The 16,348-nt window shown below is 37.8% G+C and overlaps 2 protein-coding genes across 2 annotated transcripts; both read right to left on the bottom strand.

Annotated features, from left to right (window-relative positions):
- Positions 1-122: 122 nt before the first annotated feature.
- On the bottom strand, positions 123-3,399 carry LOC123882116. Its single transcript, XM_045930919.1, has 4 exons — positions 3,020-3,399; positions 2,002-2,231; positions 1,148-1,255; positions 123-481 (listed from the first exon to the last, which is right to left on the bottom strand). The coding sequence occupies exons 1-4, from the start codon at positions 3,201-3,203 to the stop codon at positions 359-361; spliced, it is 645 nt and encodes a 214-aa protein (XP_045786875.1). The 5' UTR covers positions 3,204-3,399; the 3' UTR covers positions 123-358.
- A 1,167-nt stretch (positions 3,400-4,566) lies between these two features.
- Positions 4,567-8,337, bottom strand: LOC123882124 (pyruvate kinase isozyme A, chloroplastic-like). The gene is made up of 7 exons (XM_045930931.1): positions 7,615-8,337; positions 6,923-7,010; positions 6,609-6,808; positions 6,137-6,255; positions 5,734-5,977; positions 5,359-5,593; positions 4,567-5,075 (listed from the first exon to the last, which is right to left on the bottom strand). Exons 1-7 carry the CDS (start codon positions 8,143-8,145, stop codon positions 4,747-4,749), a joined length of 1,746 nt encoding a protein of 581 aa, XP_045786887.1. The 5' UTR covers positions 8,146-8,337; the 3' UTR covers positions 4,567-4,746.
- Between the last annotated feature and the right edge of the window lie 8,011 nt (positions 8,338-16,348).

A 16,348-nucleotide genomic window follows, 5' to 3' on the forward strand; every position in this document is an offset into this window, starting at 1 on the left:
AATTGATTATGGTTTTGTATGAAATTTTTCTTATGACAATATATGTACTTCATTTGATTTGCAACTTAATCCAAGCAAATTTAAAATCTAAATTGAAAATAAAAATATCAAGAGTAATGCTGCTTTTAATAAGGCTTTCATTTAGATTTAAATAAAACTATACAGAACATATATGCAAAATGCAAAAGACACATGTAAAGAATTGTGTCAATGATGGCTGCAAAATAGATAACAAGTTTTCCCTGGAATCTGGATGATATATTTTACAAAGGAACTAAATCAACAGAAGCCAAGTAAAACTGAAATTCAATATATGTGACTATAGGTTCCTAAGAGTAAAGTACGTGTGATGTTGCCTTTAGTTTAGTCGAGGCGCTATCTGAGATATCCTTTCATCTTCTAAGAGTGCATAAGGGTCCACATATTGTGGTGGTGATAGTGACATCTTGCTTCCGTCGTGGACAAAACTCGGTCCAAAATACTGCCACAAAAACAGATTCAATCCATCAATGTTCTATAATACACGAACAAACAGACGTGATAAAAAGAAAAATGGATGAGGCTGGAAGAACAAAAGCAAAGCTTTGTGTAAGACCAACATGATGCAAAGAGAAAATATATTTATTTCCGGGAAAAATCAATTGACAACTTGTCAAGATTTCATGCTGTGTAAAGTTTGTTTTTAATGTTAAATACAAAACCATAATAGCAAAGATCGCAAGGTTCAGCATGATGAAATGAAGTACCTGCTACCAAGAATTGGATGTACAAAAGCAATTGTACACATTAAATCTTTTATAAGTTTGCAAAACAACAGACACAAAATCGGTATTAGATACGCAAGTTCCAACATTGCTTCTGAACTATATTACAATGACCAACTATTATAAGAGAGAATATACATTTTTGTAAAAGGAAGCTGAGGATATAGCCTATATGTTATAGAGTCATAGTTTTCATAATTTATCGGTTAGGTTCTGTTTCTCCATCAAATTGTTATTCACTTCGATAAAAAATAAGTCTACAGTTGAAAGAAAATTCATGTTAACTTATCATAATATGCGCACTATATAGAGAATACTTTACGTGGAAACATAACGGTCATAAAACATTACACATCACATAAGGTGATAGAAGAAGAGCTTACAAAGTAAAGAGCAGAAAAGAATGCCACAGTTATGAGGATCAACGGTCCAAATGCCAAGAAGAATGTTCCTCCAAGTGTCAATAGAAGTTTAGCTCGAGGTACCAAGCCCTGAAATGGATAAATATGTAAGTAATTTCTGATGACTATCACTAAAAAAAAGTTCAAATAGATGTTAGTATTACATCTCAATTACATAAATTACACTATCATTTATGATTCGGGGACACTTTATTTTGTTAGTTTCTATCAGACAAAAGACTCTTCATAAAATTTGCAGTGCTGCAATTGCTACCATCTCATTCTTTAGTATATGCTCATTGTTTTCTCAAAATAATTAATGTCTATTTGTCACTTCTCCCCAATTTAGTTCCAAACAATTACTTCAATCGTTCATAAGCAGCATGGATGCTGTATTTCTGTGATGGTGATTGAGAATGGAAAACTTCAAAATTTCAACCAGCATACTACTCTCTCAAGTCACGAAGAAGAATTATTTACTACATGACAGATAAGGTAAAACACTTCAAGTCATTCTCTAAGCAAAGCTATCTAGAAGAGGCAAGAAATAATATTCATTAGAATTTAACTTATGAAATCATATTTATCTCTAGGGATGGATATCTTATGTTAACTCTGTATTGGAAAACTGATGACATACAAACTTTATTTTGAAAGTTATTTAAATCTCTAACTTGTTCTTTACGGAAACCATCGGAACCTTAAAGTTCCAAACATCAGAACATGATGTTAAGTATCAAAGTTTTCCTACTAATATTTGAATTTAACAGTCAGATCAAGTTTTGTGGTTTCAATTGCAAAAACTATAATTGAAGGAAAGTCAACAATGAATCAACCTCAAGACCTTCACTGTTGAGCGCCATAGACCGTTCCCTCTGATTCTCTAAACCCCTCTCTACATTGGTTGACACCGCTTTTCTGTTCGGAGAACCTCTATCTTCTTCATTCACAAAAGCCTCTTCATCAACTCCATAATTGGTTTGCTTGTAATCCTCAAGCAATGATGTAGGGGTCATACCCCTCCTCTTCAACTCCTTCAAAAATAATGACTCTGGAGGCTCTTCTCCTGAAAATCAATACAAATAGTAGTAGTGGTGTGAAGCCACCAAAAGGCAAAGTTAGTCATTTGATGTTTTATTTAATCACTATGTAAGCTTGCTGAAATCACTGCGCCATTGATTTTGTTGAAACTCCAAAGTGTAACTTTTATCAGCCGTGATTATGTCAAAGTCACTGTCAATCTAAACATGCATTTAGAATCTAACCTATTTCTCGAACATATATAATTATCTTTTTTGGTTTTAACCCTCCGGTTCCCAGGTGAAGGGCCCGATGATGCAGTGTTTGACTGCAAGATAAGTAAAGTCTAACCAAGAATTGTTCCTACCAGGAATCAAACTCGGGTTCTTCCAAACGGTTCGTCCCAGAGATAGCTCATTAACCACTTGAGCACAATTACTTGGTTAGTATCTACTTATCTTGCCAAAACATAATAACACGCTTTTCTTGAAAATCAAGACATGAAGGGCCTAAGTGTTGGCTGTTGAGATATACCATCCAAATATTATGTGAACTCATCAAGCTCCATCTCATGAGTATTTATTATATTCAAGTACCAATAAAGGCCAACACATAAAATAAATTAAAAAATATCTATTAAAAAAAACATTTTAACAATTGTTTGCTATATATATAATCCATCCATCATGATACAAAAAGAGCAAGAATTTTTTAAAATATTCTTAATTGTTTCAAATTAACAATAATCATAGTAAACTAAAATCATTACTATTATAAACAAAAAAAAATAGTAAACTAAAATCATTACTATTATAAGCAAAAAAAGAAACTTGCCATTATTTTTGTTCTGTTGAGTATCTTGAGATTTACAGCAGACCCTAAAAGAGTTGAAATTTTGTAACTTTACAATCCTTTTGTGAAAAAAGCAGTGTTGAGAGTGATTACTCCATGTAGAATTTCTTGGAAAATTGGATTGAGAAAGTGAAAGTTGAGAGAGAGTGGGTCTCAAAGACGCCATAAGAGAGAAGAAGAAAATGGTTTGGTAGCAGAGAAAGTTTCAAAACACTTGTTTTACTTTCTTCTAGAGGAACAAGCAAGTGGAGAGTAGAGAATTCAGAAGCTGAAGAGGCGTAGTTTAGTAAGAAACAAGTAACAGTGACTAACGTGCGCCTGTGTCGGTCTAGTTTGTGGCTATAAAAGAACCAAAGAAGAGTAGAAGACGTGACAACATGTACAATACAAATTTATAGTAATCATGATTTTTTGTTTTATTTTATTCTTTTTTGTTTTATTTTTTCTTATAATTTCCAATTATTCTGTTCTTTCTACAAAAATCCGGGGGGGAAATTGTGACGTTTTATTATTTTTCTTATTCTTTTTGTTGTGCTTAACACTATTAAGAAATTTACAAATGGAGGTAATTAGTAGTATGCCTTAAAAAATTAATTTTTTGAATTTTTGAGTAATGATAGAATGCGCAATTTTTACTATCAGAAATTATATTTTTAAGCCCTTACCAAAAAAAAAAGTTTCAAGCATTTTTTTTAAAGAGTTGCAAGATTAATGATTTAAATATGAATTGAACAACGTTAAAATTTATGAAAATTATTTGTCACTCATTTGAATTACATAAAATTCGAGGGAATGATCTTTATAGTTCCACAGAGATGTTTAGTTTACGGTATGGATTCAAACTTGTATTGTCATCTAAACTTTTACTTATAAGTATTTTTTAATAACAGTGAAATTAATCTATTACGAGGGATCAAATTGAATGCCATTTTTTATGTCTCTATTGCTTTGTCTCTATTCAAACATGAATTTAAAATCAAATACTGCTCAGTTTGTCTTTGATAAATATCCTCAAAAGACAATTTCAATTGATGTAACTTTTCACCACCCACCTTGGAGTTATAGGCTTAATTTACATAGGGATTAATTATCATCACCTAACCCTTTTGTTCTTGATCAAACTTAGGCCTAATTGTCCTTATCTTGAGTATAGTAACATATGTAACAAGAAAGGAAGAGATATACATAGCCATATATATCAAAAACCATGTGGAAAGTGGGAACAAACCCTTTTCTACTTCATTCATCATCAAAGTTGACACATATCAGTCATAACTACCACATATTAGTGGACTGTAAAATCAGCATTTCTTGACTTCAAAACCATACTTGTAACAAAAATGTTTTCATGTACACCTAATTTTTCTTATACGTGCGGCTTGATTAATCACATGTAAAATTGTGATTGAATCGGTTGAATTTGAATAGATGGTTAATTTAAATCACGTTCAAAACTGTGAAATTGTGGTTGATTGTGTAGTTAGATCAACTACGATTTTGACTGTGAATTAAATTTTGATACAAGATACTAAAAGAAATAAAGATAAACATATACAACGTTGTGTCTGTATTTTGATGTTCAAATAACATAATTGTATTGTCATATAAGGACAACAAACTAGGAATACAATAACAACAATATCCTACCTCCAAGCCAAGAAAATACAAAGAGACACATGTCTTTTCAATATTTTTTGCAGCCATGCATTCTAGATAATGGTCTTAACCTGAATTGATTGGAGAGCCATTGGAGTTGAACGTGTTGGAGCAACATCTGAGACCACTAGAACAACATCTCCTTTGTTGATCAACCCTTTGGATTTCATAAGCTGAACTGATTTTGAGATGTTGGATTCAGCATCATCTGATAAATCAACAAGAAGTGGTACAACACCCCATTGCAAATTTAGAGCCATTCGAGTACTCTCGTCATCGGTGAAAGCAAAGATGGGAGGATCTGGTCGGTTGCGTGATAGTAATGATGCCATGTATCCATGCTTTGTGTACACAAAGATTGCATCCACACCAAGTTTATTGGCTGCAGACAGACAGACAAACACAAAAAGGGTAAGTTTCAATAATTTGCTTATGCAGATTTCATATCAACAAGGTTAATTGTCTGTTTGACTTTACAGTGACAAAATTTGATTTTGAATTAATTGATTATGTAAAATTGATTGTCTAAAAGTGAGTTGAATATAAAGTGAAGCCAAAATTGATTGGCTATTACATACAGTCACACTGCACAATCTAGATTCTCCAAAAGTGAATCCAAACATGCACTTATATAATCACATATTGCAAGAAAGAATGTGAAGTACCCATTTCAACAGCACAATTGCATATTTGCTCAGTGATGCAATCTGGCAATGATGCTCCAAGTTTATGGTGATCGAGAAGACTTTGTCTGTTTTCCTCCCTACTCCATGATTCCATTCTACTACTAGTCATATCCAACACTGCCAATGCTTTCTGTCCAAATGAACCAATAGCTGACTCGGCAGATAACATCAAAGCATCGGCATACTGTCGAACCGCTTCAGAAACATCGGCTACCTAGTATTCCATAAAAGCAAAGATTATTGTAATAGGTAAGTAGGTACTAAGTTTTCAAATTGAAAAATTGTTACCATATATAGGAATTCTGATCTAGGTTTATGAGTTAGATCATCCTGGATGTATAAATTGTTTTTTACCTCGGCACGAGTTGGAGTTGGATACTCAACCATTGACTGAAGAAGCTGAGAAGCTACAATCACTGGCTTATTCTGTTGTCTGCAAATGTTAATTATATCCTCCTGGACTGTAGGAATCTGTTCAAGTGGTATTTCGACTCCAAGGTCACCACGAGCTACCATGATTCCGTCCGAAGCTTTCACTATTTCCTCCAGATTATGAAGGGATTCTAAGCTTTCTATCTTTGCCACTACTTTTATGGATCTGAAAACATCATTTACCACTCTTAATTTGTGTTAACATAACTTTGAATTAAAGCACTTATACAGAAGAAAACACATCAGCATCTTCCAAAGGAACAATAGGCTAAATTATGTTTATAAACTGCATAAATGACTATTCGGCGAATTTATGCTTCCTTACTTGGTTGATTTACCAGAGAGGTATTTCTTTAAATCCTTAACAGAGTCGGCATGGTTGACAAAGGATAGGGCAAAAAAATCAACACCCTCAGCTATACCAAAGTTAATGTCAGCCCAATCCTGCAGATAAGTTTAAACGATAACACATATCAGGGAATGATTTGAAGTCCATAGCCACTCAAAAAAATTGTAGCAATGTAGCTTCTCAGTATATTATACTGATTATTTTGACGATCAAAATTCTACAAAAGCAATTCTACTAGTACTACTGTAAAAGGGATTTTTTTTGCAACATTTACTTGGATTTGAACAAAATAATTGAGTTTGTGGTAATTGCAGGAATGTCCAATAGTTCTTCCTGCTCTTTAGAATGATTCTAAGAAGCAATATTCGAAACTTCACAGTACAAAATTTATCATGCATGATCTTTATTAAATAAGTGCGGTAAATAAGAGGCTCGCTGCAAAATGTACCTTAGTTGATAGAGTACGGTCTGTAGGGAGATTGTAATTCCTCCTTACAAGCTTTCCGTCTCTCCAGAAACTAAATTTGGCTCCAGGTAAGAAAAGACCAGCATCTGTGCACTTACAATGCAAATCTTTTCCGATTTTTTCAGTGACTACAAAGCATGCCATTCCACCATCAATAACAAGTTCATCACCTACTTCAATGCCTGACAACCATTAACCAAATTCAGAATTCTCTTAGAATGCATAATAACACGTATATTCATTGGATAATAAAAAGAACAGGTGGATTCCTCACTCATTCTGCAAAATATTACTACCTTCGGAAAAACCTGGATAGTTTGCTTGAAATGTCAATGGACGAGAACCCTCATATTTATCAGCTGTAAACAACCAAATTGAACCTTCCTGAAATACAAACAAAGATTGCAAAATTCCCACTTCAAATACAAACTCAAACAAGTCTATCATAAACTAAATGTCAAAAAAACATATGCCGAATGTCTTGTATAGAATTCACTTTGCCAGCATAACAGATTCTCATAGAATTGAGAGTTGGGTTTAACTCATCCCTACAAAACCGGCTTGTAAGGTGAGGATACTTTATAAACATATATTCAGGTTATCACGCAACACACCCCCTCGCGCTCAGTGCTATTGAGCTTGGGGCACGGATATAAATAGTGGAAGGCCCGATCAGAAACCTAATAGCAGGCGACCCAGCGGATGGTGGAGGAGGCTCTGATCCCATCTGATACTTTTTTTTTGAACAAGCCCCATCTGATACTTAAAGCCCTATTATCTAACCGATTCTAATTTGAAACTACTATTTGTAGCTTTTGACTCAAACGTGATTTGTACATTCAAATTTATTGTTCAATTCACTTTTAATAAATGTATCAAAAATATAAACCCCTCACATTAAACTCGCTTTTAATCAATTTTACAAAATCAATTCATTCAAAATCAAATTTTGCCAGCATAGAACCAAACATGCACTAAGTAAGTTTACCTCAACTTTAACCGAGGAAGGTGCTCCATGATCAACAACATGAATCTGACTACCCTCAGTATCAATCATAACAGAAACAGAAAAACCCTTTTCCTCATTCAACTTCTTAATCTTCCTAATAACATCACGGTGCCATTCTCTAGTACCATGACACATATTAAGCCTTGCAACATTCATTCCTCCCAATGCCAATTTCTCTAAATCCTCCAATGAACTACAAGCAGGACCAACAGTGCAAACAAGCTTTGTTTTCCTCAACCCTTTAAAACCCTTCACCATTAAATCTCCTTCTGAAACCATATCCAAACCCAAAGTTCCTCCTTCCAATGGAACAACAACATTGCTTGTTGTTCTTTTTAAACCCTCAACACCCAATTCCACTGTTGCTGAAACCTTAAACCCATTTTTCCATTTCTGTTCTCCCTTGTAACAAAATCCAAGATTTGAAACACGGTGATTCAAAGGGTTTACAAATATAGTAGTAGATTGTCTCACAGATGAAGCAGCCATTGACTTGAAAACCATGGCCATAATGAGATTTTTGGTGGGAACAATGAAGTTATGACTAACTATGTAATGTGAGATCCAAGTTGTGAACTTTAACGCAATTTAGATTTTGGGGTTTGAAGGGTTTTGTTGTAAACTCCGTCAATGTTTGGATTTTGGTCGCAGAACAAACAGGGGAGTTTAACGCAGAGTTGTGAAATTGAAAATTATTTATGTTATTGAGAAATATTCAATAAACCGTTAATTTTGATCGATTTCAATAATATCAAAATGATTTTTAATTTCTTGAAAAAAAAATATAGTTGATGTATAAACTTTAAATTCAAATGTGAATTTTGTAAAATTAGTATTTATTATATAGTATTCACGACTTGTGCATAATAAAAGACTATTTACCATAGATTTTTTTTTTTACAACTATTTCACTGTAGACTTGGCATAAATATTCATCCAATAAAAACAATCACATGAAAATTTATTATTATTTTTTGGTGAGATATTTTGTTTTTAATTCTAACTAGTTTGGACATCCATGTCAAGCATCGGCTAGAATTTCATATTATTAAAATTATTTTTATGTCAAAAAAATTTATTTTAACTTATCACATGTATTATAATATCATTATCCGTAAAGTATTAATTTTTGTAAAAAAAAATTGTAAACTACTCCCTTCATCCCAAATTATAAGGAAAAAAAACTCACGTAATCTTTTCTTGTTTTTTTTTAAAAAAAAACAATTTAAAAAATATTTATAAGTTGTCCAATATAATTTAGACATGTGTCAAAAAATTTCATGTCAACAATTTTTTTTTGTCAAAATAGTTAACAGAGATCAAAAAATGCAAAAGGGGTCAAGTGTGGGGACTAAAATCGCTCGTTTGAAACAAGGGGGACCAAGATCGCATAATTAGGAAACTGTTCTGGTAAAAAACAAGGGGGTTTGTATTATTGATTAAATGGTGTGATTACACTCAGTTCAATCCCAACAACCCTGGGAGTTTTATAAGTCAGAATTCGATCCCTTTACAGATGAAAATATGAAACTATTTATAGACCATTAAAGCCTTCTTCTCCAAGCTAGGGTTCCTACAATCCGGTCTTCAGCGCCTTTTCCGGTGATGCAGCGTGAAAGTAGGAATAAAACCTTGGTCTCCAAGCCATGGCAGTTTCAAGGAGTTGGTTTCTTCATTCCCAAGTTAATCGCTAAGGCAGGGAAGGATGAAGATATTTTATTATCGTATGCAAATCCGTCTTATGGGCGTTATCCGTCATCACCTACCTCGCCAAGGCCTTATATCGCCAAATGGACGTTTAGAATTTAATTGTTTTGGGCCTGTTTCCTTTCTCATATTAATTGGGCTAGTTTGATTTTGCCTTTAAGCCCATTGCCCAGTCCACAGCCCCCCAAGCATGAGATCCGTAGGAATGAAATGCTTAAGTACAATTCGAATTTCCCTCCATAATTCTTGGCGCGTGATATACCGCGTTTCTCTCCCACTCTCTGGCGCACGTTCTTACGTTCATGAGCAACTCTCATTAACCGTTTCCCCACCTGCTGCTGCCACGATGAGATTCTTCGTCTATAAAAGTGGGACTTTGATGAAATAATTAGTTCATCCCTTCTTACCTGCAAAATTCTAAGCTTTCCTTTCAGAGTTATGTCTCCCAAAAATCCTTCTTTCGAATGTGGTCAATCCCCGGCTTCCCCCGTCATTAAGCGGCTCCGGCGTATGTTGACCCTAAGCACGGAGGACTTGATGGATGATTTTGGTGAGTTCTCAGAGTTCGTCAAAGAGCTGAACGATTATTGCTGGAGGCTAACCAAGGAGGAGAAACGCTTTCTTGATAGTGTGTTACGTTTGGAGAAGGAACTGAAGGATAGTGTATCCTTTGTGATTGCTGTGGAAAATGTGAAGGAGTGCCATGCCGAAGTCACTGAAGCTGTTGACAGCCAGATAGAAATTACGAAAGAGACTATGGGTGTGCAGGAGGAAATCTTGGGGATATGCTTCAGTGAGGAGCGCAGAGTGGATGATCGTCTGGCGATGCTAAATAAGGAGATGAAGCCGCTGGTGAAGAGGAAGAGGGCTCTTCAAGGCGAGATTAGGGATGACGTTGCTAAGTTAATTACCCGGCGCCATTCTTTGGTGGACCTTCTGGACAAACAAAGCGAGCTGAAAGAGGATTTGAAGCCTATTGAGGAGAACCTGGTGAAGGCGAAGAGGGTGAAACGTGCATTGGAGGAGATGCATCGTATCGCCATTGTTGATGCTGACGGATTAGGAAGTTCTGCTATACCATGAAGTTTCTGCTTGTTCCATTTATATCTTGTTTTTGATGTTCGTAGTTGCTTATGTACTTTGGAATTTTTCAGTATTTTCTTTCATGTATTTTGTTTCCGTTGTTTTCCTTTAACGAACCTTTGAATTCCGTTGTATCTCTTGATAAAATTTATAATTCCAAGCAGTTTTTTCTTTCTTACATGTTATTCCTTCCTTTCCCTTAGCATCGCCTTCCCTTGTTGCCTTCCTTGGCTTTGGTGGGTCAAATTTTTGACTCCTTGGGAATATGAACGTGACTCCTTTTCAAGGCAGTCAAAGCATGGTGGTTGCGACCGTCCCAGCATTAATTACTGTCGTTAATAACGAAGTTTAAGGCTTTAGAGTTATACTATAAATATCACCTTTCATCACCCGTTTTTTCATCAACTCGTTCCGAATCTTTATAATGGAAAATAACAACGCGAAAAAACCTGTTGAAAAAAACGCACCGTCTCAGCGGAGGAAGAAAAGAGTTGAGGTTTCTACCTCTAACTCCACTCGCTCCCGCCGGTCGAAAGAGGTCAAGGAGGTGGAGGTTATTGTCCTTTCCTCTGACACTTCTGATTCTGGTAGCACGGATGATGATTATGCTTCGTTCTTGGAAACCTATATCCCTCCTGAGCTTCGTGCTTCTTCGTCAAGTGAGGAAGAAGGCTCTCGCGCTTCTGCCGAATCCAAGTTGACCTTCGCTGAGCCAGAGCAGAAGGATTCAGAGTCTGATTGATAGGATTTAGGGACTGGTCCTTTGTTTGTAGCCTCTATTTCTTCTCGTTGTACTCTGTACCCCCTGCTATTAATAAAGATTTCTTTTCTTGCCTTGAGTGGAATGCCTTACTTTATGTCTTGTCTTTGCTTTATTTTATGTCTTGCTTTTCCTTGATTTTTGGCTTTTTCTCGTTGGGCGTTGTTTTGGATATCTTTGTTGCGCCCCAAAGGCGAATCAAGTTTTTGCTTTTTTGGCGAGATAATGTGTCCTGGCGTGGCCCTTCCTTCAAAGGCGTTATAGGTAGTTACCTCACCTGTGGGCGTGGTATTTAAATATCTGACGATAAATCTTCCATGATTTACTCTTGAGATGCGCGCTTTGACACGTACGTGATCCGACGACTCGCATGACACTACTCGTTCGAACCTTATAACTTCGAATCGACGTTAGGACTGAAGTTTATAAATAGGGAGTTTTGCTCTTTTCTTTTCTTCTACTTCTTTTGCAACTTCTAACCTAGTTCTATCCACTTGTCTTCCTTTTCATAACTTCGGTAGAGCTTCTTTTCTTCCTCTCCAACCTTCGGTAGAGCTTCTCAATCGTCTTCATTTAAAGACGTCCGTTCCTCTCGGCTTTGAAGTGTTACCCGTAAGGTATTTTATTTCGTACCTTTTCTCTTTTCCTTGATTTAGTTTCGCTCAAAGGAGAAAAACCCTAATTCATAGGTTTTAGAGAATGGTTATCCTGAGGGATTAGATGAGAATGAGGGGAGAATCTCGGCCTCTTCTCCTGGTTACCTTGAGTGGGCGCGACAAGTTCGCGCCCATTATACTAGGGCAAACGGCGTTCTCAATAGCTGGGGATTTTATTCGGAGTTATGGGGTTTTGATGTTGGAAGCAGTAGCGATAGTGATAGTGATAGCGATAGTAGTAGCGGTAGTGATAGCGATTGTGTCATAATTTCCCCTTCCTCTTTCACAAGAAAGCGGAAAAACCCTTGCCGAGATTTGGTGGTTGCTGGCTATACTCCCGTCACCATGGAAGTTCCTTCAAAATACACTAGTGCGGAGATGGTGATGAGCTTTAGGAAAGCCGTCAGACTTACAGAGTCCAAACATGAGGAGTCTATCATCACTGAGCCTGTCCGAGAAGATGAGTTTGTCTTTTTCAAGAACGACACCCCGCCGGATTACTTTTACCTCTACACTGGCGTGATCCAACCTCTAAACCTCTGGCTTCCTTTTACTTCTTTCGAGGCGGAGATGTTGAGGGTTCTCAATGTCGCCCCCACTCAACTTCATCCTAATAGCTGGGCCTTCGTAAAAGCCTTCGAGGTGATGTGCCTAGGTTTTGAACTGGCACCCTCGATTGGTGTTTTCTTCTGTTTTTACCATATTAAGAACCTAAAACCCCAGACTATGGTTTCTCTTAGTAGTCAACCCAATCATCGCCTCCTGAGTCTGTATGCCTCCAACTTCAAAGGCTTCAAGGACTCCTTCTTTAGGGTTCGCAGTAGCGACCAACTTCCAGATCTAATGTATGATGAGATAGGAGATCCCTTATTCCCTTTCTACTGGACTGACAACCCTAGGCTTATCAAGGGAACCATCTTTGAGACTTTGAGTGACTTTGAGCAGGATATTGGCCACTTTCTTGATTCTTTTGCTCTTATGGACACTGCTGATATCCTTAGATGTGAGGGTAATAGTGAAGCTTTGACAGAGTATTTACGTAAGTGATGAACTTGGCATATATGCATATTTCTTTTGTTTTCCCTTTGTGTGTTTTTATTTTTTGTTTAATGTTGATCTCGCCTTATTACTAACTTGTGTTTTTCTGATTCCTTTATCTTTTCAGAAAGAATGAGGACCATTTCAAATGAAGAAAGACTGGCGTTCTTGGCAAAAGCTCGTCAACAAAAAGCCAATCCTGCTGCTGGCGTTACCGACCCTCTGAAGCAGCTACAAGTGGAAGAGGCTGGAGCTAAAGAGGGACGGAGCAAGAAAAAGCATGATGGGCGCATCCCTGTTGAGATCCCAGGAAAGGCTGCTGCTAAAGTGACGGGATCCGAGGGTGTCGTTCCTCCTCCTAAAAAACAAAAAACTGAGAAGACTAGCCAACCAGCTGGGGACGCTGACAAAGGCAAAGGCAAAGCTTCCAGTTCTACTCAGCCTTCATCTAAAGATACTGAAGCCGCTGCTCCTCTTTCTTGGACTTCCTTCGATCCCCTCAAGTTTATTGAGAGGGGGGTGACTATGGTTGGCGATATGACTCGCTTTACTAACACTCCCACTGAAGACTTGAGGAGAAAAGCCCTGGAGTATGAGGTAAAAGGTACTCTTCTCAACTATTTGCTGACGAATCGGCAGGAGCAGGAGGTCCAAGAGGCAAAACGGAAGGTGAAGGTCGTTGATGACCATCTTGCTGATATTGAGAAGAAATATTCCGAGACCAAGACCAAGCTGGAGGAGGATATCAGGAAGCTGAAGGAGAGCCAGGAGGGCGAGGCGGAGAGGTTGAAGAAGAAGTATGAGGATAAGCTGGCGAAGGTTAAGGAAAGTTATGCCGCCTCCGAGACCAAGCTCAAAGAGAATGCTGCTGCTCAAGATGAGATGATTTCTAAGCTTTCTAAAGAGAAAGATGCAGCGGTGTTCTCCGTGGGGACCTTGGGCGAAGAGAAGGAGAGGTTGGAAACTGACGTGAAGGAGCTTCAACTGTATGCTGCCAACCAGTACGAGGAAGGCTTCGCCTATGCCCTTGAGCAAGTCAAGCTTCTTTTCCCAGACCTCGACGCCAAGCGCTTAGCTGAAGCTGATGCGATGAACCAGATCATTGATGGAAAGCTCGTTCCCTATGTACCTCCCAGTGAATGATTTGACCTTGTTTGTAATGAATTTAATTCTGCCCTTATGTGGCTTTTGTAACTATTTGTATGCCCCTTCGTGGCTTGAACAATTTACCCTTTATCGGGTTTCTATTAATTTCTTTATTTGCAATGATCTTCTTTCTTCATAATTTTGCGGATGAATTTTGCATTACGTTGTGAGGTAACGCCTTCTGTCGTTCTCGTCTAGGAAACTTTGTCCTTGCACCTGCGACATCTTCGACTTTCTATAATAATTGTAAATTGATACAAATAACTTTATACCTGTTGTCTTTTGGCGTTATAATGAATCGCCTGCTTTGGTTATGTATAAGCTTCTTCTGGCGGTGTTGATAATCTCGCCTTTCTCTGCTGTTTCTTTTTCTGACGTACCCAACTCGTAAGACTTACAGGTAACGCCAAGGCCTTGCAACCTTGTTTAATTTTTCTTTTTCTGACGTACCCAACTCGTAAGACTTACAGGTAACGCCAAGGCCTTGCAACCTTGTTTAATTTTTCTTTTTCTGACGTACCCAACTCGTAAGACTTACAGGTAACGCCAAGGCCTTGCAACCTTGTTTAATTTTTCTTTTTCTGACGTACCCAACTCGTAAGACTTACAGGTAACGCCAAGGCCTTGCAACCTTGTTTAATTTTTCTTTTTCTGACGTACCCAACTCGTAAGACTTACAGGTAACGCCAAGGCCTTGCAACCTTGTTTAATTTTTCTTTTTCTGACGTACCCAACTCGTAAGACTTACAGGTAACGCCAAGGCCTTGCAACCTTGTTTAATTTTTCTTTTTCTGACGTACCCAACTCGTAAGACTTACAGGTAACGCCAAGGCCTTGCAACCTTGTTTTATGGTTCAGCGCTCACATCTGAGTTGATCTTTGATAAAGATTCAGAGCTCAAGTTTGAGATAACCATTTTCGTTGATTCAGAGCCCGTAACTTAATCAGGTTGACGCAAATATTTTGACATATGCAAGAAGATAAAAACTACTAGAATTTTGAAATTCAATGAGCCTCGATAAAAACCCCAGTCAAAACAGGGGAAAAGAGTGTCTCATTGTCTTTTTATTCATTTATGAAAACGGTTCTTATACATCATTAAAAATATTGCTAAAAGAAGAGAATGGTTTTACTTATTCTTCCACCAGTAACGTGATGCCCCGCGATTAGCTGTAGTAGAACTTTAAGTTTGCTACGTTCCACGTCCTGGGGAGGATTCTTCCTTCCATGGTCTCTAGACGATATGCTCCTCCTTCGAAAGCTTCTTGCACCCGAAAGGGGCCTTCCCAGTTTGCCGCGAACTTTCCTCCTTTATCCTTTCCCATAGGTCTTTTCAGCACTAGATCGCCCTCTTGAAAACTCCTTTGTTTGACTCTCGTATTATAACGCCTAGCGGCCCTTTGCTTTATGGCGAATTCTCTGAAATGCGCTCTTTCTCTTCTTTCCTCGATCATGTCTAGGTTCTCTTCCAAAGCTCTGTCGTTCTCTTCCTGCGTCGTGGTTTCTCTGCGCCAACTAGGAGGATTTATTTCCACCGGGATCATCGCGTCTGAACCATAGACCATTGTAAATGGCGCTTCTCCTGTCGAGGATTGGGGAGTGGTGTGATACGACCAGAGGATGGGTGAGATGTGGGCTACCCAAGCTTCGCCTTTGCTATCTAGCCTCCTTTTTAAGGCTCTTAGTATCACCTTATTTGCTGACTCTGCTTGTCCGTTAGCTTGTGGATGCTCCACTGATATAAAGGTGTTTTTGATTCCTTTGCTTCGACAAAACTCTACGACCTTTTCGCTGGCGAACTGTGTACCGTTGTCGGATACGATATACTTGGGCAGTCCAAATCTGCAGATGATTTTCTTCCAATAAAAGATTTTTACCTGTTCCGCCGAGATGCTGGATACCGGTTCTGCTTCAATCCATTTTGTAAAGTAGTCCACGACGACGATGATCCATCGCGCTTGTTTATAGCCAACCGGAAATGGACCAACGATATCTACACCCCACATGAAAAAGGGCCATGGGGATAATACTGACTTTAGTGGCTCCCCCGGAACGTGATGCAGGTTGGCGTGTCTTTGGCATTTGTCACAGTTTCTTACATACATGGCGGTATCATCATGTATATCTGGCCAATAAAATCATGCTCTTAATATCTTTCCTGCTAATGCTCTTGAACCGATATGACTACCACACGATCCCTCGTGTACTTCAGACATGATGCGCTTGGCTTCTTCGGTACTGACGCATAAAAGGAGGGGGGACGCAAATCCCCTTTTGTATAGCTTATCCCCTACCATTGAATACCATGCCGCCATTTTCTTCA

Source organism: Trifolium pratense, linkage group LG1, assembly GCF_020283565.1.
Source record: "Trifolium pratense cultivar HEN17-A07 linkage group LG1, ARS_RC_1.1, whole genome shotgun sequence".
Lineage (NCBI taxonomy): Eukaryota > Viridiplantae > Streptophyta > Magnoliopsida > Fabales > Fabaceae > Trifolium > Trifolium pratense.